Here is a 22065-nt window from a genome sequence, read left to right on the forward strand (position 1 = left end):
GCTTCCTTCTGCACTGTAGGATTCTATGACTTGAAATTATAAACTATTCCTTTATTACCACTTGGTCAGAATCCTGGAACTCCCTCCTAATTGCACTATGGCTGTACCTACACCAGAGGGACAACAGCCATTGAAAAAGAAAGCCCATCAGCACCATCTTGTGGCAATTAAGGACAGTAATAAATGCTGGCCTTACCACATCCAATGAACATCCAATAGAAAATGATGTGGAGTTGTTGGTGTTCGACTGGGGGTAGGCACAGTAAGTAGTCTCACAACACCAAGTTAGAGTCCAACAGGTTTATTTGGTAGCACAAGCTTTCAGAGCACTGCCCCTGATGAAGGAATACAGAAAACTGATAATAGAAGGGAGCAATGAATGGAAAACACTGGATATATAATGACGTAGTGAATTTACTAATGTTAGGCAAGATCAAATGTATTCCAATAAACAGATGCAGCTTATGGTAGAAATGTACATATCTACCTTAAGCTGCATCTGTTTATTGGAATACATTTCTTTTAATACAAGTAATAGATGTTACAAGTTTGAAGTGAACAGTTCAGAAAGATACCCATTGTCTAAATATGAACAGAAAAGAAAATAATCTAGCTAATTGTCTTATGTGTCAACAAGTATAATCCTGCAGCTACAAGAACAGTTCTGTGATGAGTAGATCACCTAATACCCAAAGCCTGTCCATGATCGGCAAGGCACATCAGCATGAAATGTGCAGATTCAAAAACATGGTGGAACAGTGATTAGCATTGCTGCCTCATAGTGCCAGAGACATGGGCTCATTTCCTGGCTTGGGTCACTGTCTGTGTGGAGTTTGCATGTTCTCCCTGTGTCTGCGTGAGTTTCGTCTGGGTGCTCTTCTGAAAGATATGCTGGTTAGGTGTGTTGGCTATGCTAAATTCTCTCAATGTACTCAAACAGGCACCTAGGGGACATGAATGTAGCTGAGGAGAACACTGGGTTGCAGGGGTGTAAACTAGACAGTATTGCAGTTGATAAGGGGGATGTGCTGGATATTCTTGAGGGTTTGAAAATAGATAAGTCCCCTGGTCCGGACGGGATTTGCCCTAGGATTCTCTGGGAGGCAAGAGAGGTGATTGCAGAGCCTCTGGCTCTGATCTTCAGGTCGTCGTTGGTCTCAGGTATAGTACCGGAAGATTGGAGGATAGCGAATGTTGTCCCATTGTTTAAGAAGGGGAACAGAGACTTCCCCGGGAATTATAGACCGGTGAGACTTACTTCTGTTGTGGGCAAGGTTTTAGAAAAAATTATTAGGGATAGGATTTATAGTTATTTGGAGAGTAATGAATTGATTGGAGATAGTCAGCATGGTTTTGTAGCGGGTAGGTCGTGCCTTACTAACCTTATTGAGTTTTTTGACAAAGTGACCAAAGAGGTGGATGGGGGAAAGGCAGTTGACGTGGTATATATGGATTTTAGTAAGGCGTTTGATAAGGTTCACCATGGTAGGCTTCTGCAGAAAATGCAGATGTATGGGATTGAGGGTAATCTAGGAAATTGGATCAGGAATTGGCTAGCAGATAGGAGACAGAGGGTGGTGGTTGATGGTAAATATTCGTCATGGAGTTCAGTTACGAGTGGTGTGCCTCAGGGATCTGTTTTGGGGCCACTGCTGTTTGTAATTTTTATTAATGATCTGGATGAGGGTATAGTTGGGTGGATTAGTAAATTTGCTGATGACACCAAAGTCGGAGGTGTGGTAGATTGTGAGGAAGGGTGTCATAGTTTGCAGGGTGACTTAGGTTGCAGAGCTGGGCCGAGAGGTGGCAGATGGAGTTTAATGCGGAGAAGTGTGAGGTAATTCACTTTGGCAGGAATAACAGATGTGTCGAGTATAGGGATAACGGGAGGACTCTGAATAGTGTGGATGAACAGAGGGATCTAGGTGTATGTGTACATAGATCCCTGAAAGTAGGGAATCAAGTAGATAAGGTTGTTAAGAAGGCATACGGTGTCTTGGCGTTTATTGGTAGGGGGATTGAATTTAGGAGTCGCAGCGTCATGTTGCAACTGTACACAACTCTGGTGCAGCTGCACTTGGAGTATTGTGTGCAGTTCTGGTCCCCACATTATAGGAAGGATGTGGAGGCTTTGGAGAGGGTGCAGAGGAGGTTTACCAGGATGTTGCCTGGTATGGAGGGGAGGTCCTATGAGGAGAGACTGAGGGATTTGGGGTTGTTTTCGCTAGAAAGAAGGCGGCTAAGAGGGGATCTTATTGAAACATATAAGATGATTAGAGGTTTAGATAGGGTGGATAGTGATAGCCTTTTTCCTTGGATGGAGAAAGCTAGCACGAGGGGGCATGGCTTTAAATTAAGGGGAGGTAGTTATAGGACGGATGTCAGGGGTAGGTTCTTTACCCAGAGGGTGGTGAGGGATTGGAATGCCCTGCCTGCTGCAGTTGTAAATGCGCCTAGTTTGGGGGCGTTTAAGAGATCCGTGGATAGGTTTATGGATGAAAAGGGATTGGTTTAGGTTAGAGGGTCATTGTTTTTTAACTGGTCGGCGCAACATCGTGGGCCGAAGGGCCTGTTCTGTGCTGTAGTGTTCTATGTTCTAGGGGACTTTCACAGTAACTTAATTGCACTGTTAATGTAAGCTTACTTGTGACACTAATAAATAATATTTTAGATCAAATGTTCTTGAATCAAGAACATTTAAGATTGGGTGCAATGCCTTATCTTGTCAACTTGGATCTAGTTTGTCTCTTTTATGGGACCATGGTTTGGATTTGATTGGAATTTCAATTTGTTTTTTGGAGCAAGCAAGAAATGGATTCAGGTTTGCCCAATCCATTCTTAGCATTGGTTTTGTAACTTTAAGGATGGAGTAATAAAAAAGATTCAAAGGTGGGAAGGGGGAGAGAAGACTTGTGCCACCTAAGAGCACCCCATGCTTTTTGCCCCATCCGCACAGTTGCTCTTCACTAGCAATTCTTTGGTAGGTTGGCCTTATTTTCAGCAGCACTTTTTTTCCTCCTTGTTGGAATTAGTACCTAGACCTTGAAATGAGAGGGAGTAGAGGGAAAAGAAAAGAGGGTTTCTTTTTGATTTATATATTTATAGAATTATTGAAGTATTGACTGAAAGCCTGGGTATGGTACTTGAGCTACCTCCCATCCGGAACGATTGTTCGGCGGACTGTTTTGTTGCAGCCGCCGTTGCTGCGGTCGGGTGTTGGCGACGGACGGTCCTCCCCCACTCTCCTCCGACAGCGGCGCCGCTTCCGATTCTAATCGGTTTGCTGCAGCTCGATGGCTACGCTGGATTTTATCGGGACCATTGGCGATGAGGACGAGGTTCCGGAGGAGGAAGAGGAGACGGGGTCTGAGGAAGAGGTGAGTCTGGGAGGGAGCCTGGCGGTGGGGATTTGGGGGCCTCGGCCGCCCCTGGTTCCCCCCGTTCTGTTCAGTCACACAGTGTCAGCGGCGTGACCCCAGGGCCATGTGCAGCCCCGCTCTGCGCTGTGAACGCCTCCCGGTTCCAGCTGGAGTTTCCAGGAACCGAGGATCAATCTCCAGGAGGCAAATCATACGGACGTTTAAAAACATTTGTGTCTTATTTTCGTTGAACGTTTTTCTCCACCAGATTTAAAGATACTTAAAGCGGGGGTAAGATGGTCGAGGGGGAAGGCAAACAGGAACAAAGTGCTGGAAAATTTCAGCAGGTCTGACAGCATCTGTGGCGAGAGAAGCAGCTAATGTTTCAAGGTTGGAAGAATCTTTGTCAGAAAAAAGTTGCTGTTTGGCTGACAGTCAGCAATTGAAGAACGAGCTTGCTTTCCAGTTGGCGTAGTAAGTCACAAGGATGGATGTGTGGGCCGATTAATGGCTGGAGGACGAGGTGGGAGGGTGTCATGAGGAAATCGCCAGTAATACATTTAATTGCAGTTGGTAACCCTTAAGCAGGTTGCCACAAAAAGGGCAACAGGATAGGCGTCAACTGTGGCTCAGTTGGTAGCACACTAGCCTCTGATTCACAAGGTTCTGGGGTCAAATCCCATTCCAAGGCCTGAGTATCTGTACAGTGATTGAGACTGACACCTCTGTGCAGTACTGAGGGAGCAGCACTGCACTGTTGGAGGTGTTGTTTTTCAGATGAATTGTTAATCTGATGCCCTGTCTGGCTACTCAAGTAGATGTAAAAAAATCCAATCTCACTGTTTTGAAGAAGAGCAGAGGAGTGTCTCTCTCTGGCCTAGCCAATCTTTATCCTTGAGATAACACCATAAAGAAATAGATGGTCTGGTCATTATCATATTGCTGTTAGGAGTTTGCTGTGTGCGAATTGGTTGCTACATTACCATAGTGATTACATTTCAAAAAGTACTGCTTTGGCTATAAAATATTTCTATATGTCCGGTGGATGTGTGAGGCACTATATAAATGCAATTCTTTGTTGATGTGCCTTTTAAAAACGTTTTTGAAGTTGGAAGTTCCAGAAATTAAAGTTGAGATTGCTGAAGATCCTGTCACTAGGGAGAGAATGCAGAAGGTCAGAGTCAGAGGATTGAATGATGTGGGCCGTTTGTTAATGTACACGATATGTAACTGCCAGGTTTGCTCATATGACTGACACCACAGTCAAATCCTTTTCAATGAATTGCTCTATGAGATATCAGGTGAAGTATATTAAGTCTCAAGTGTTCCTGACTTAAACAAGTCTCTCTATCTTTGGTAATTATCAGCCACCAAGTGTGTTCCCATTCACCCACCTTACCTCTAGTCTGATTAGTTTTTTTCTTATCCAAGGTTCTTAATGTAATTCTTTGTGTCATCTGCAAACTTGCTATTTCCATGATGTCTTTGTTCAAGTTATACATGTAGACAGTGAAAAGCAACTGACGTTATCAGAAGTTCTCTGTGCAAGAATGCAACTGATTATTCATTCAAATCAAGATCTTTCAAGGAGAAGAAGGAGACAGTGGTTTAGAGAGGAAGTTCTAGAACTTCAGACCTTGGCAACTGAAAGCACAATTGTCAATGATGGAATGAAAATCCTCAGTGTTGTGCACATTCTCAGAGCACATGGGTGACGGGTGAATAGGATTTGGTGTAAGTTAGGATAAAGGCAGCAGAGTTTTGGATGAGTTCAAGTTTACAGAGAGTGCATGATGCGAGTCTGGCCAGGATAGCATTTAGTTAGTTGAGTCTAGTGGTGACAAAGGCTTGGGTGTGTGTTTCAGCGACAGATGAGCTGAGGTGGAAACAAGGATATGTAGTTAGAAGCTCAGAGCCACATAGGATGCCAAGGTTGTGAACGGTTTTGTCCCACCTCAGATCATCTCCGGAGAGGAGATTGAATCAGTAGCTAGAGAACACGGTTTTTAGCATGGACTGAAAAAGATGGCTTATTTGGAGAGAATTTCTGCTGATTCATTATAGGAATCAGGCAAGCATTGTGACAATTCAGACATAGTGGTGGGATCAAGTGAGGTCATGATGTAGAGCCAGGTGTTGTCAGTGTATATGTGGAAACCAACATGTTTTAAAATGATGTAATTGAGGAGCAGCATGTAGGTGAGAATAGTAGGGGATCAAGGTTAGATTCATGGGGAAACTCTAGATTGTAAGTAGGGGAGCAAGAAGAGAAACTGTTGCTCGCAGTTCTCTGATGGAAAACTAGATAGATAGGAGTACAAGCAGACAAATGTAATACCATCCAAGTGGACCACAGAGGATTGTGTGGTTAAGTGTTTCAAATGCTGCAGGCACATAGAGGTTGAGGAAGGATAGTTTACCTCTTGTCATATAGGATGTAATTTATGGTTTTTGATAAGGGCCATAAGAGTGCTGTATTTGAGATGGAAACCTGATTGAAAAGATTAATTCATGGAATTTCAGGGAAGATTTGGGTAACCAGAGCCCACTCGAGGAGAGATGTGAGAGATTGAAAATGGAGAGAAATGAGAGGTAGAAAATTAAATGTTTGCAATGATAGTGAGGTCAAGGATCTTTTGGGGAGAGGGTGGACAGTAGAAGTCAAGGCATGAGTGAGCTTCACAATCCAAGTTGATCATAGAATAGGGAACAGTTTAGACAGGGGAGAATGGAACCCAGCAGTGTTTATGTTTACGTTTACAGTTTCTGCTGGTGAATTTTTCTTGTTGCTGATGGTCAATTGAAAATATTGAAAACAATAGAGCTAATACAGAATGTAACAATGTTTATTACATACAAAGCTCTGGCTATTTATAATGCAAGTTTAGATTATAACGATTTAAAATGTAGGTTCTTATGATATATGTGTTGATTATGAAGGTATAAAGTATAATGTCCAGTGGGTTTTATTTGAGCTTAGTGAATAAACCAAATTAACTTGTAGAGAAAACGTTGCAAAATAGTTGATTCTGTAAATAATGTTTGGTAGTGAAGTTTTGGTTTGAGCAGAAATGAGTGCAATTGGACTGATTTTCAAAACAGAGGGCCTAAGGAATGTCATGGAAATAGATAGGGATCAGAATGGGTACCTGCTGAAACCAGGTTACTGAGTATCAACTGGAAAGAAAAGGCTTGATTTCTACAGTGCCTTTCATTCTGTCAAGAGCCAAAGGGCTTCTCAGCCAATTAAATGCCTTTAAATATAATTAATGTAGTTACATAGACAACATGGTGGATAATTAGTGCGGAGCAAGATTGCATCAATAAATGAATGGCTACATTCTGTATGTTTTGTAGTGTATTTTGAGGGAGGAGTGTTGACTGAGATGCAGGGAAGAACTAGCCACTCTTCATTGAATGCCAAGGGAGAATCTTGGTTTAATGTCTCGTCTGAAAGGTTGCGCTTTCAACAGCACAACACTCCCTCAATGTCAGTCTAATATGTTAGAATCTGTTTACTTGAGAGAATCTGTTGCCACTCCGTTGGATTCGATGTTTTTTGGCACATAAGTTGAAAGATTATTCAATAAATTTTACCAGGTAGAACCAATGAAGTTTGCAGAGTAAATTTATAGTTGTTTTCTTTTAAATAGGTCACAGGTATCTATCCTTCTGTTATGTCATCTTTGTAACTGATGCAGTCTAATTGGGACTGGACAGAGTCAGGATACAGGTTAACATTCTCAGAATTTGATTTATGGAATTCTAATGACTGTAAAGAAAATTGGTCGGGAAACAACTGCTTAAGTTTCCAGTATAGAGGGAGAATTGTTATTTTAATTCTCCCCTAAGTTTTAGATCGAAACTGAGAACAGAAAATGATGCTGGGAGGAGGAACTGTAGCACAACTTAAAACTAGAAATTAGAGGCAGCTAGAGGGTTTCGAATTGGGAAGGAGAATAGCTGTTTATATATCACATTGTTAGAAAAATGTGGCTAATACCTGCCAGTGATAGCTGCTGGGAATGAACTGTTCCCACAACACTACAATATTTTAACTGCATCTCTTTCTTCATTAGCTTCAGCCCTGGCTCTTACTGCTTATTTAAAGTTGCTAAACTTGGGAGACATTTTGCACTGCTCTACCAATCTTTGGAACAGTCATACTCCCAATAATAGCTGTCAGTATATAAATATCCAAGCCCTGGTTTGTAGAGTTCTAAGTTGCAAAGCAATTAATAACTATTAATTTTAACACAATATAAGGTTGCTTCTCAAGCTAACGAAAGATTGAACCATTGGACTTGATGGCCTGAATGTCCTTCTATGCTTAGTGACTTGGACTCACTGGAAGTTCCCTTTTCAAAGCATCTGTCCTTTATTCAATGCTGATCTGAGTTATGCTTATCATGTTCTGTCTTAAGCTGCCTGGGAAGAAACAATGGAAGGTCTGGTCATGTTGCACATCACATTTCCTTGACCTGTGAGACTGAGTGTTCCATTTGTTTGTTTAGGAGCCACCTGTCACCTTACTGAAGAGAAAGAAGTTGAGGAAGAAGTGTGTGGACTTCAGTGAAGACTTTCTGTTCACCGAGAAAGATGGGGAATATGATGACAGCTGGATGACGGCCGATGTCCTGAGTCAATTGAAAAAGAATGTGAGGCTCTGTAACCCTGCCTGACCACAGGCTACATGCACCCCAACGTTGAATAGACACCATATTGCTGTTAATGTTGCAGCGTAGTGTTCACTTTTTACTGCTGTAGTGATAAGATGTTCCTGCCCAGAAATGATGCCACAGTAATGTGAGTGCTGCGTTCAATAAGTTACTGTAATCATAGTGAATAGGCCGTCTTTGAAGCATTCTTTCCATTTGCTTCTCTACTAAGTTAAGGATAGTTTGGAAATAAAGTGTGATGAAGAATACCTGAAGTATGTTGATATACCCCATAACATGGACCTCTTTTTGGGGTAAACACAGTAAAAAGTCCGACAACACCAGGTTTTAGTCCAACCGATCTATTTGATAGTAAACTCACTAGATTTCGAGGGGACTCCCTCTTCGTCAGGTGAATGGAGAGTTCTATTCACTCTCCATTCACCTGACGAAGAGGGAGTCCCCTCGAAATCTAGTGAGTTTACTATCAAATAAATCGGTTGGACTAAAACCTGGTGCTGTCAGACTTTTTACTGTGTTTACCCCAGTCCAACGCCGGCATATCCACATCATGACCTCTTTTTGGGAACAGTCCATTGGATTATTTGATCCCTTCAGTGCACTTGTTGACTGTTTGACAAGAGATAAATAGTGGTAGTCAGTGCACTGAATGGGTGTTTTACTCTCTGACTCTTGTTGTATGCTACTAACAAAAGTGGATTAGGAAGACTGTGCGCCTAATCTTGGCAACTTGTGAGCAGAAGCCAGGGCTTGTGTTTCACTACTGTTCCAGGGAACTTAAAAGCTGTATTCTTAAAACAGTATTAACTTCATTTTCTGCTTAATTCCAGAGAGCGCCAACAACCCTTGATGAAAAGATAGATAAAGTGCGAAAGAAACGAAAAAAAGAGGTCAGTTGTTGTCAACATATTTGCCAAAGAATTGAATGTCGTAAAGTTCAGGTGCATGAAATTCACTGGGACATAGAGCACCCACAAGCTAAATTTCTCCTCTATATCTATAACGAGTAAAAATCTTGTGCTGCTGACTTTTTTCACTGGAACTAGCAGTCCTTCCGTACCTGTCCACGTGAATGTTCTTTATGTGAAACCTAGATATGAAGAAGGACTGCAGGATTCAGAATTTGAAGCTGATGCTTTTCATGTCGGTGCATTATCTAGGGGTAACTTGATAACGGTCAGCAATGGGAACATTGGTAGATTTGCTGTCTCCTTCCTATTCCAGTAACACCCCAATAGTTAGGAGGAGACCAGTGAACCAAGCACGGGCTAAGAATTGAAGCTGAGTCTTTTCTGCCATTGATTACAGTTAGCAGTTGATTCATACACCAAAACATTGGCAAACTTATCAGACTTCGGTGTAGAGTGAATACCACAGCAAATGGTAATCTAGTGCAAAAGTTAGTAATATACGTGGGAACAGAAAGTCACAATAGGACATTGATAGATCCCTACAGTGCAGACAAAGACCATTTGGCCCATTGAATCTACACAAACTCTCTGACAGAACATCTTACCAAGGTCTTATCCCTCTACCCCCAAATATTTACCCTACTAATCTCCCTAACCTACACATCTTGGAACTCTAAGGGACAATTTAGCATGGCCAATCCACCTAACCTACACACCGTTGGACTGTTTGAGGAAACCGGAGCACCCAGTCTTAAGTGCCTCAGGACAACTGGCAGATAGAGTTCAATGTGGAAAGTGTAAGGTTTGAACCTAAGAAAGATAGATCGAAGCATTTTCTAAACAGTGAATTAAAAACGGCAGAGGACCTGAAAGGTTTAGGAGTCCATGTTCAGAAACCACAAAAAACTGGTGGAGAGGTACAAAAAATATTTTATAATGTGGAGGGGGGGGGGGGGGGGGGGGCGTTGTGGTGGTGGTGAAGAGGTGCAAAATTATTTTACAGTCTGCTTCAGGATATTGCCTTTTTATTTTCACATGAATTTGTCCTATTTAACTTAATGGGCTCTTTCCTGTTTAAAGAAATTTCAGAAACAACCCATGTGCTTTAAAAAGAGAACAATCATTTATCACTAACAACAACACAGCAGTTGTGACAGCATCTGTAGGGAGAGTTAGAAGACTGAGGGGTGTTTGACGTATATAAACAGTCTTGACAAAGTGGACGTGGAAAGGATGTTTCCTCTTATGTGTGAATGCAGAACTAGGGGGTACTGTTTTAAAATTAGGGGTCGCCCTACAGCAGTGGGATGAGGAAAATTTATTTTCTCTGAGGGTGTGTGCGTTTGAAATTCTCTGCTACTGAAGGCAGTGGACCTGGGGTCATTGAATATTTTTAAGTTAGTGGTAGATAGATTCTTGTTAGGCAAGGAAATCAAAGGTTATTGGGGTAGATAGAAACTTGAAACAGATCAGTCATGAACTATTTTAATGGTGGACCAGATTTGAGAGTCCAAATGACTTACTTCTGCCCCCAATTCATATGTCCTCCATATGTCTCTGTCTTAGCAGACACGTCCCTTAATGAGACCAATAAAAACTATTTGGATCAATAAAAGCACCTATTTGTACTATTATAATCAAACAGCACATTGAAATATTTAATTAAAATGTAAACAATTTATGCACAAATTGTAATTGTTTTAATAATACACTACTGTCTGAATTTCCATGTTTTGTGAGCTTTAGGAATCAAACACCTACCTAAGATTAACCCCATGGTGAAAGTTGTGTGCTTGTGGGGAGAATTGGTAGTCAAGAGGATAACAGGTAACGTGTCATCAAAAGGTGTGGTGACGCTGGAGCTGTCTCATTTCACTCTGAAATGTCAGAGTTTTAATCTGGAATCACACCTCTGAGACAGTGACTTCATAGAGTCATAGAAACCCTACAGTGCAGAAAGAGGTCATTGGGCCCATTGAGTCTGCATCAACCGCAATCCCACCCGGGCCCTACACCCACATCCCCACATACTTACCCGCTAATCCCTCTGATCAGGACACTAAGGGGCAATTTTAGCATGGCCAATCGACCTAACCTGCACATCTTTGGAGTTGCCAACAATATGTTCCTGCGGATACCACTTATTGGAATACCTTGTCCACAACCTGACATACACATGATCAAAATGATCTGCAGCTAATCTGGACTTCCTTCTTGTTGCTGTGGACCTGTTCTCTGCTGTGTGTCTTTCACAATATGTCCACAACAAAGTTAAGTTGGCAGGTATTCAAGTGATCTTTAAAGAGTCATTTTCCTTTAGTCATGCTGGAGTTTGTTTACTATCAGATTTTTAGCCTTTGCCTCAATGTAAAAATCTTTCATTAGACTACTTCTGAAGTTTTGCTTTCTGTTCTAGGCCCTAACATCTCAGGAAGGATATATTGACCTTGGAGAGGTAGCAGCACAGAACATTATAATGGTTACATTGAGGAGAAATTATGCAGACTAGGCTTGTATGCCCTTGAATATCAAAGATTAAGGGGTGATTGAACTGCAATGTTTAAAATGATTAAAGTTGTTGGTGGAAAGAAACTATTTCCTCCTGGTGGAGGAGTTAAGAACAAGGGGACATAACTTTAAAATTGGAGCTGGGCCATTCAGGAATGTTGCCAGAAAGCAACTCTTGAAAAAAAACAGGATCTGCCCCCCCCCACTCCCCCACACACACCCACACCCACCCACACATGTTTATTAAGAGCTTTTGGGTCTAATGTATAAGTAGATTTCTGTACCCCCATTTCCTCCTGTAAGTGTTGATTTCTTTGTAGGTTATGTTTCCATGGATGTCAGTCTATGTGGTCATAATTCAAGTGTGACATTCCAAATGGGCATTTCCAGGATATTAAACTGGAAAGGACCAGATTCTACAGCCAGTTTAAATCCATATGCACTTCACAAGGTTCCCTGGGAGTGTGAGCCCTATCCAACTTGAGCCTCCCCTCACCTACCCCACAAAACCAAGCGTCAGAACATTTATATTGCCCTTGTTGATGAGAATAGCACAAACCAAGATAAAAACTGGACTTTCTATGTCAGTTCCACACTTGATAAACATCCTGAACAATCTGCAGAGCATGAGAAAGAAAGGATCTTCCAGCAGAAGTTGTGGTCTATTTTTACTTTTGCCAGTTGCACTAGAAAGTGTGTGTTGGGGAGAAGAAATGATCCTTGAGAGAGGGAAAATGAGAAGGGTTAGGAACTATCTGTGAGAGGGAGTGACAGGTGTCAGTGTTTTTGATCTAAATGTTTCTCATTTCTAGGAGAAATCTACAAAAGAAGCAAAGAAAATAAAGACCAATTCTACTGAGGATACTGTGTCCAAACCAGATACGATGAAGGAAGATGAAGAGCCAGATGAGGCAGAGATTGATGGTGAGGCTGAAGAATTTGATGATGAAGAAGATGATGAGTCAATAGCTGAGTTTTCCTCAGCAGATGAAGATATTTTACAGAAAGCAGGTAAAAGCACTGCCTACTCTTGAATTTATTGAAGTTTTTTTTTGTGGTAGTACTATACTGTTTGTTTCACTGAGGGCTGAGAGACTTTGGAACTTTCTTCCTCAAGAGGTGGTTGATGCAGAGCCTTTGAATATCTTTAAGGCAGAAGTAGGGGAGGCGATGACCTAGTGGTATTATTGCTAGAGTATTAATCCAGAAATTCTGCTAATGTTCTGGGGACCCTGGTTCAAATCCCACCACATCAGATGCTCGAATTTGAATTGAATTAAAAAAAGTCTGGAATTAAGAATCTACTGATGACCATGAAACCATTGTCAATTGTGGTAAAAACCCATCTAGTTCACTAATGTCCTTCAGGGAAAGAAATCTGCCATCCTTACCTGGTCTGGCCTGCATGTATCTCCAGAGCTACAGCAAAGTGGCTGACTCTCAACTACACTCCAAGGGCAACTAGAAATGGGCAATAAATGCTGGCCGGCCAGTGAAGCCCATTCATGATTAGCAAAGGGTGAAAAGTTATCAGAGATTTGGCATTGATGTTAAAAGTAGATTAGCCTTGACTTTATTGAAAGGAAGCACAAATTTTAAACTCCTGCCTTGTTCCATGCTCTCCCCGCCCCCACCACCATGTCCCCCTCACTTTCAATCCAAAGGGACTCAAGCAGCCTATTCCTAATTTGTGTATTTCTGTCTCTTTATTGATTGTTCAGAGACTGACTTCATGCTGATTATTTCACAGACACACTGAAATTAAAGGGGAAGAAGAAAAAGAAGAAAGTTCCTGGGAGTGTAAGTGTTCTGTCTCCTATTCTGGTTAGGGATAATGAGGATGATTGTACTGCTGAGGGCAAGAGGTTAAATGTCTGGTGGCTGGAGGGAGGGGATTGGTTGGTGGAGAGAGGGGGATGGTGGAGCAGGTGACCGCTCATGAACCTTTGATATAGCTGCAGTTCTCTTTTGTTTGTCTGTCTTAATGTTGCTTTTGGGAACCCCACAAATGAGTGGAGAATATTCAGAGAGTGACTGGAATAGACGGATATTATGGGAATGGAAAGCACCTGGAAGGATGAGTAGATAGAAATGGAAACAGAGTGACACGTAAAAGAATTTGGCTGGTAGGAGAGTAGTGAGAGAAAATGAGTGAGAAAAGACTGGGATGGAATGTCATGGGAAGAATCTTCTTCTTCAGCCAGAAGAGCCAATTCTCTGTCTCCTTCTGAGGCCCCCAGCACCGCAGATACAAGTCTTCAACCAATGCGATTCACTCCACGTGAACTCAATAAATGGCTGGAAGGACAGGATGTTGCAAAGGTTCTGGGCTGTGGCACATTTTGGCAATAGTGCTGAAGACTTGTGCTCCTGAATTAAACATGCCGCTAGCCAAGCTGTTCCAGTGCAGCTACGACACTGGCATCTACCTGGCAATGTGAAAAATTGCTCAGGTATGTCCTGTACACAAAAAAAAGGATAAATCCAACTCATCAGTCTACTCTAGCTCATCTGCAAAGTGATGGAGGGTGTCATCAACAGTACTTTCAGGCAGCACTTACTCAGCAGTAACCTGCTCACTGACACTCAGTTTAAGTTCTGGCAGGGTCATGTGGCCCCTAATCTCATTGCAGCCTTGTTCCAAACATGAACGTAAGAGATGAACTCAGGTGAGAGTGAGTGCCCTTGACACCAAGGCAACATTTGACCAACTGTGGCACCAATGAGCCCTAGCAGAACTGGCATCACTGGGTATCGAGGAAAACTTTCCACTGGTTGGAGTCGTACCTTGGGGCGGCACGGTAGCACAGTGGTTAGCACTGCTGCTTCACAGCTCCAGAGACCTGGGTTCGATTCCCTGCTTGGGTCACTGTCTGTGTGGAGTTTGCACATTCTCCTTGCGTCTGCGTGGGTTTCCTCCAGGTGCTCTGGTTTCCTCCCATGTCCAAAGATGTGCGGGTTAGGTTGATTGGCCATGCTAAAATTGCCCCTTAGTGTACTAGGATGCTTAGGTTAGAGGGATTAGCAGGTAAAATATGTAGGGATATGGGGGTAGGACCTGGGTGGGATTGTGGTCGGTACAGACTCGATGGGCCGAACAGCCTCTTCCTGCACTGTAGGGTTCTATGATTCTAACCCAAAGCAACATGGTTGTGGTTATTGGAGGTCAATCATCTCAGCCCCAGGACATCCCTGCAGGAGTTTCTTTGAGTAGTCTCCCAGGCCCAACCATATTCAATTGTTTCATCAGTGACCTTCCCTCCATCATAAGGTCAGAAGTGGGGATGTTCGCTGATGACTGCACAATGTTCAGCATCATCCGTGACTCAGATACTGAATCAGTCTATGCTCATATGCAGCAAGACATGGACAACATTCAACACTCGAAGCTATACATCACCCAGGCAAAGCAGCCAGCTTGATTGACACCCAATCCACCACAATAAATATTTCACTCCCTCCAGCACTGACAGTTAATGGCAGCCCTATATACCATTTACAAAATGCACTACAGCAACTCACTAAGGCTCCATTGATACTATATTCCAAATCCATGACCTTTTACTAACTAGAAGGACAAGGGCAGATGCAGATTGATCTCCAAGCCACACACCATCCTGACTTGGAAGTATATTGCCGTTACTTCACTGTCGCTGGGTCAAAATCCTGGATCTCCCTTTCTAATAGCACTGTGGGTGTACCTATGAGGACTGCACCGGTTGAAGGATGCAGCTCACCACCACCACATAGAGGGCAATTAGGAATGGGCAATAATAATAATAATGCTGCAGTTGTAAATGCGCCTAGTTTGGGGGCGTTTAAGAGATCCATGGATAGGTTTATGGATGGTAAGGGTTTGGTTTAGGTTAGAGGGTCATTGTTTTTTAATTGGTCGGCGCAACATCGTGGGCCGAAGGGCCTGTTCTGCACTGTAATGTTCTATAAATGAAATGGGGAGATTGGTAGAGGATTGGGATGGAGTTTGAACAATTGGAAAGATGATTGAAAGGATTATTGAATTGGAGGATGAAGGGTGTGAAGTCATTTTTGGAGTTTGTTGGCTCCCAAATTCACATTGTTGTTTGTGCTCCTATCCAGGATTCAGGCGCGTTCTTTGAGGATGCCCCTCAGTTTGACGATAGTCTAATGTTCCAGGATATGAATCTCTCTCGGCCACTTTTAAAGGTATTGTGTGTCACTTGAGACATATCTTACTGTTATTGTTACCCATTATTTATTTGGAACTTGTTTGGCTTTCTGGACAGGAGGCATTTTCATTTACTGCTTACTGTGTTACTTTTGCTTGTAAATTGAACTTGGTAGGAATGTGGTGATATGCACTTATTCCTGTTGGATACAGGAACTAAGCTCAATCTTCCCTCATCTGACAGGTGCATTTTTTTAACTAAAGAATCTGGGTGGGATGGGAACTCTGGCTAATTTTTCCTCCCTAGCCTGCATACATGGACAAAGATTTCAGGACAGACTGGTGAAGTGAGCAGATGCAAGGCAGGTGAAATGCAATGCAAATAAATGAAGTGGTGCATTTTGGAAGAAAGTACAGAGAGTGGTGCTGGAAAATAAACTTCTGGTTTAAAGAAACAGTTACCAGTTTATGTACAAATGTGACAAGACAAGTTGATAACGCTGTTAAAAATTTGTTATTGGCTTTAGAAAAGGAGGTGCGGTGTACAAGGACAAGGACACCATGTTAAACCTGTTTAGGCCTCAGCTTGACTATTGTGTGCAATTCTGAGCACCTGAGGAACTGTTGCCCCTAGCAGGACTCTCTGTAATCAGAGGCAGCCATTTGTTCTGACCTGGACTTCACTGCTGGACAGATCTTATACTAACTTTCAAAAGGGAATTGGATAGATACTGGACAAGGCAAATAATTGCAGGGCTATGGGGAAAGAGCAAGGACTAATTGAATAGTTCTTTCAAAGAGCCAGCAGAGACAAAATGGGCTGAATGACCTCCTGTGCTGTAAGATTCTGAGGACGTTGAGAAAGTGAACATAAGAACATAAGAAATAGGAGCAGGAGTAGGCCAACTAGCCCTTCGAGCCTGCCCCGCCATTCAATAAGATCATGGCTGATCTGTCGCGGCTCAGTTCCACCTTCCCGCCCTCTCCCCATAACCCTTAATCCCCTCTCTTATCAAAAACCCATCAACCCGCGTCTTAAAAATATTTAGCGAGGCAGCCTCCACCACTTCAACGGGCAGAGAATTCCAGAGATTCACCACCCTTTGAGTGAAGAAGTTCCTCCTCAACTCTGTTCTAAACCGCCCCCCCTTCATCTTGAGGCTGTGCCCCCTAGTCCTACTGTCCTTTCTGAGCGGGAAGAGTCTCTCCACCTCTATCCTATCCATCCCATTCATCATCTTATACGTCTCAATGAGATCTCCCCTCATTCTTCTAAACTCTAATGAGTACAAGCCTAGTTTATTCAGCCTCTCCTCATAGCTCAACCCCCTCAACTCTGGTATCAGCCTAGTAAACCTCCTCTGCACTCCCTCCAAGGCCAAAATATCTTTGCGCAGGTGCGGCGCCCAAAACTGCACACAGTACTCCAGCTGCAGCCTCACCAATGCCCTATACAGCTGCAGCAAGACCTCCCTACTTTTATATTCAATCCCCCTCGCTATGAAGGCCAGCATCCCATTCGCTTTCCTGACCACCTGCTGCACCTGCAAGCTGGGTTTTTGCGACTCATGGACAAGGACCCCGAGGTCCCTCTGCACCGTCGCCTGCTGCAGTTTTTCGCCCCGTAAGTAATAGTCCTTCCTACCATTCTTCCTACCAAAGTGGACCACCTCACACTTGCCAACATTAAATTCCATTTGCCATTTCCTGGCCCATTCGCCCAGCCTATCTAGATCCTTCTGCAGACTCTCCACACCCTCCGCACAATTTGCCGTTCCCCCAATCTTGGTGTCATCAGCAAATTTCGACACCCTACACTCGGTTCCCTCCTCCAGATCATCTATATAAATGGTAAAAAGCTGAGGCCCCAGCACCGACCCTTGGGGCACTCCACTAGTCACCATCTGCCAATCCGAACAGCACCCGTTGACCCCCACTCTCTGCCTCCTATTTGACAACCAAAAGGAGGTAGGCAGTGTCAAGAGTGATTTGTCACAAAGGTGACTGAAACAGCCAGACTTGTTCAGAACCAACAATAGGGTGAAATCATTTGATCCCATTGTTGCTGCTGAGCTGACAGGTGGGAATTTAGCAGAGTGGGATAGCCCAGGCAGTCGGTTCAGACAATTCTCACACTTGACTGCCACCTGGTTCAGTTCTATGAGGATGTGTCTAGGGCGGTGGATAGAGGAGAGCCGGTGGAGGTGGTCTTTCTGGATTTTCAGAAGGCATTTGACAAGGTACCTCACAAGAGGTTATTGCAGAAGGTAAGGGGGCATGGAGTTGGGGGTAGGGTGTTAGCGTGGATAGAGGACTGGTTGTCAAATAGGAGGCAGAGAGTGGGGGTCAATGGGTGCTATTCGGATTGGCGGATGGTGACTAGTGGAGTGCCCCAGGGGTCGGTGCTGGGGCTTCAGCTTTTTACCATTTATATAGATGATCTGGAGGAGGGAACCGAGTGTAGGGTGTTGAAATTTGCTGATGACACCAAAATTGGTGGAAAGGCAAATTGTGCGGAGGGTGGGGAGAGTCTACAGAAGGATCTAGATAGGCTGGGCGAATGGGCCAGGAAATGACAAATGGAATTTAATGTTGGCAAGTGCGAGGTGGTCCACTTTGGTAGGAATAATGGTAGGAAGGATTATCACTTACGTGGAGAAAAACTGCATCAGGCGACGGTGCAGAGGGACCTCGGGGTCCTTGTGCTTGAGTCGCAAAAACCCAGCTTGCAGGTGCAGCAGGTGGTCAGGAAGGCGAATGGGATGCTGGCCTTCATCGCGAGGGGGATTGAATATAAAAGTAGGGAGGTCTTGCTGCGGCCGTATAGGGCATTGGTGAGGCCGCAGCTGGAGTACTGTGTGCAGTTTTGGGCGCCGTACTTACGCAAGGATATTTTGGCCTTGGAGGGTGTGCAGAGGAGGTTTACTAGGCTGATACCAGAGTTGAGGGGGTTGAGCTATGAGGAGAGGCTGAATAAATTAGGCTTGTACTCGTTAGAGTTTAGAAGAATGAGGGGAGATCTCATTGAGACGTATGAGATGATGAATGGGATGGATAGGATAGAGGTGGAGAGACTCCTCCCACTCAGAAAGGATAGTAGGACTAGGGGGCACAGCCTCAAGATAAAGGGGGGACGGTTTAGAACGGAGTTGAGGAGGAACTTCTTCACTCAAAGGGTGGTGAATCTCTGGAATTCTCTGCCCGTTGAAGTGGTGGAGGCTGCCTCGCTAGATATTTTTAAGAAGTGGGTTGATGGGTTTTTGATAAGCGAGGGGATTAAGGGTTATGGGGAGAGGGCGGGAATGTGGAACTGAGCCACAACAGATCAGCCATGATCTTACTGAATGGTGAGGCAGGCTCGAAGGGCTAGTTGGCCTACTCCTGCTCCTATTTCTTATGTTCTTATGTAACTGTAAGAGGAATTTTCTGAAGGGTGTTCCCCTTGGAGTACCTGTATTTGTTGAACCTCAGTCAACCAATACATAGATGGCAAAGGACAGCATATATTTAAAGAACGAAAAGGAATTTAATTGCTAATGCATGCATCAGGAGAGAGACACAGTCATTGAGGGTTGACTGTGTTCTCTGATCTAATATTGCCTGGTAAAATTAATATATTATTATGAACATTTCAATATCCCACCTTGTCTCATCAATCAGACTGGAGCGCCCAATCACAGCATCACACATTATTACCTCAGCCAATAACATTCCACCTGTCAACAGTAATAGGAGATTATTAGTCTTCTACCCATGTCGGTTCCTTCTCCTTTACCTAGGAAACCTAACCCACATCATTACTGGTAACCAAGGCCATAACGAACACCTGTGATTTTTAATTGATGAAAGGAGTCACTCCTTTGCTGGAACCTGGGCCTCTTTTATCAGCTTGAGAGACTTCTCCAGCCTCACTACCCATGAACGAATCCACTCCCTTACATACCAGGCCTGTGATTAAACATGTCTTTCACATATCCAGAAACAGATAACAGAAACTGCTTTTCTGTGCTCCATTGCATTAACAGAATTCAGCCTGTCTATCACGGTGTTTCCCACCATGCTGCATTCAAAACAAAGTTGGCCAAGGCGCACAACACAGGGTTGAAAACACACTTTAAGCTTATAACACTTAGTTAATTTGTGCATATATAATTTATAATATCTTTGCAATTTATAATGCCTTTGCATATATTGTTCCAGGCACATTGTGAATTCTTACTATATATATAAGGCATTTTATAATTAACTTAACCTAGTCTACTTTTATTATGGGAAAACTAAAACGAAGGGCCTGATACTAGAATTCTATACTAGCCCCCATCAGTCCCTGCTTTTGGCCCTTGGCCATAGCCCAAGATAAGACCACTAAATAGAAGTGTCCCAAAACTTATTTCTGAAGGTCAACTGGCTTCTTTGTATCCTTGCTTGCTCAACTTAACTGCCATCACTATTGCCACCCCTTCTGTGGACTTGGACAACTTTGAACAAGTGCACTTAACTACATTGACAAGCACCATCAATGTCAAGATCACCGTGAAGACTATTGCAATCCCTCGTAGGATTGATGTTCCCAAGGAGCCTAGGTAGCCTGAGAGCCAACCACCTAAGGTAAATCGTTCAGGGTCCTTGAGCTTCTCCTTCTCTTTCCTGATATAATTAACCAGATTAGTTATGTTTTCTGAACTATCTAGTATGTCCGTGCAATACTTTGATCCTATCACTGCAGAAGTCCCACTCCTTACCACCAAGATTTAATCAAATAGATAAGTCGCCGGGACCAGATGGGATATACCCCAGGATACTATGGGAGGCGAGGGATGTGATTGCAGAGCCCCTGGCGATGATCTTTGCGTCGTCAATGGAGACGGGAGAGGTTCCGGAAGATTGGAGGATTGCGGATGTGGTCCCTATTTTCAAGAAAGGGAACAGAGATAGCCCGGGAAATTACCGACCGGTGAGTCTGACCTCAGTGGTTGGTAAGCTGATGGAGAGGCTTCTGAGCCACAAGATCTACGAGCATTTGGAGAGGTTTGACATGATCAGGAATAGTCAGCATGGATTTGTCAAGGGCAGGTCGTGCCTTACAAGCCTAGTTGAGTTCTTCGATAATGTGACTGAACACATTGACGAAGGAAGTGCCGTGGACGTGGTGTACATGGACTTCAGCAAGGCGTTTGATAAGGTCCCCCATGCAAGACTTCTTGAGAAGGTGAGAGGGCATGGGATCCAAGGGCCTTTGGCCTTGTGGATCCAGAACTGGCTTGCCTGCAGAAGGCAGAGAGTGGTTGTGGATGGGTCTTTTTCTGAATGGAGGTCAGTCACCAGTGGAGTGCCCCAGGGATCTGTTCTAGGACCCTTGCTGTTTGTCATTTTCATAAATGACCTGGATGAGGAAGTGGAGGGATGGGTAAGTAAGTTCGCTGATGACACGAAGGTCGGTGGTGTTGTGGATGATCTGGAAGGATGTCAAAAGTTGCAGCAGGACATAAATAGGATGCAGGACTGGGCGGAGAAGTGGCAGATGGACTTCAACGCGGATAAATGCGTAGTCGTCCATTTTGGCAGAACCAACGGGATGAACGAGTACACTATCAAGGGCAGGAGTCTTAGTAGTGTTGAAGAGCAGAAGGATCTTGGGGCCCGGGTCCACAGGACTCTTAAATCGGCCTCGCAGGTGGAAGAGGTGGTCAAGAAGGCGTATGGTGTACTGGCCTTCATTAATCGAGGGATTGAGTTTAGGAGTCGGGAGGTAATGCTGCAACTTTATAAGACCCTTGTCAGGCCTCATTTGGAGTACTGTGCGCAGTTCTGGTCGCCTCACTATAGGAAAGACGTAGAAGCTATTGAAAGGGTACAGAGGAGATTTACAAGGATGTTGCCTGGACTGGGAGGCATGCCTTATGAAGTTAGGTTGAGGGAGCTGGGTCTCTTTTCCCTGGAGAGACGAAGGTTGAGAGGCGACCTGATAGAGGTTTATAAAATGTTGAGAGGAATGGATAGGGTGGATTCTCAGACGCTATTTCCCCGGGTTGAAATGGTCGCTACGAGAGGACACAGATTTAAGGTGCGGGGAGGAAAGTACAGAAGTGATGTTAGGGGTAAGTTTTTCATCAGAGGGTGGTGAGTGAGTGGAATCGGCTGCCGTCAGTGGTGGTGGAGGCAAACTCGCTGGGGTCTTTTAAAAGACTTCTGGATGAGTATATGGGGTTTTATGGGATTGGGGGTTATAGATAGGAGTTGATATGATCGGCGCAACTCGTGGGCCGAAGGGCCTGTTTGTGCTGTAGTGTTCTATGTTCTAAATGCCAATCTGTGTTGAAGTACCACAGTGTGCATGGCTGCCATCTCATCATTAACCTTAAGGCAAGTTGCTGTATCATTGGCGACTTGTTCCAAAATGGAGCAAAGAACCAGAATTTCATGCATCGCTTCAGTTACTCCATATTGGGGAAGCAATATGC

The 22065-nt window shown here is 43.8% G+C and overlaps 1 protein-coding gene across 1 annotated transcript in view; it reads left to right on the top strand.

Annotated features, from left to right (window-relative positions):
• The first annotated feature begins 3214 nt into the window (after positions 1 to 3214).
• The window catches only part of ddx27 (DEAD (Asp-Glu-Ala-Asp) box polypeptide 27), a 55373-nt gene continuing 36522 nt past the window's right edge, over positions 3215 to 22065 (top strand). Inside the window, exons 1-6 of the mRNA XM_080205073.1 lie at positions 3215 to 3377; positions 7874 to 8017; positions 8869 to 8928; positions 12270 to 12468; positions 13208 to 13257; positions 15556 to 15642. Coding sequence (XP_080061199.1) covers positions 3294 to 3377; positions 7874 to 8017; positions 8869 to 8928; positions 12270 to 12468; positions 13208 to 13257; positions 15556 to 15642 — 624 coding nt within the window. The 5' untranslated portion in view covers positions 3215 to 3293. The remainder of the gene's footprint in view (positions 3378 to 7873; positions 8018 to 8868; positions 8929 to 12269; positions 12469 to 13207; positions 13258 to 15555; positions 15643 to 22065) is intronic.

This window comes from Carcharhinus amblyrhynchos, chromosome 16 (assembly GCF_965287045.1).
Source record: "Carcharhinus amblyrhynchos chromosome 16, sCarAmb.v2.hapA, whole genome shotgun sequence".
Classification (NCBI taxonomy): Eukaryota; Metazoa; Chordata; class Chondrichthyes; order Carcharhiniformes; family Carcharhinidae; genus Carcharhinus; species Carcharhinus amblyrhynchos.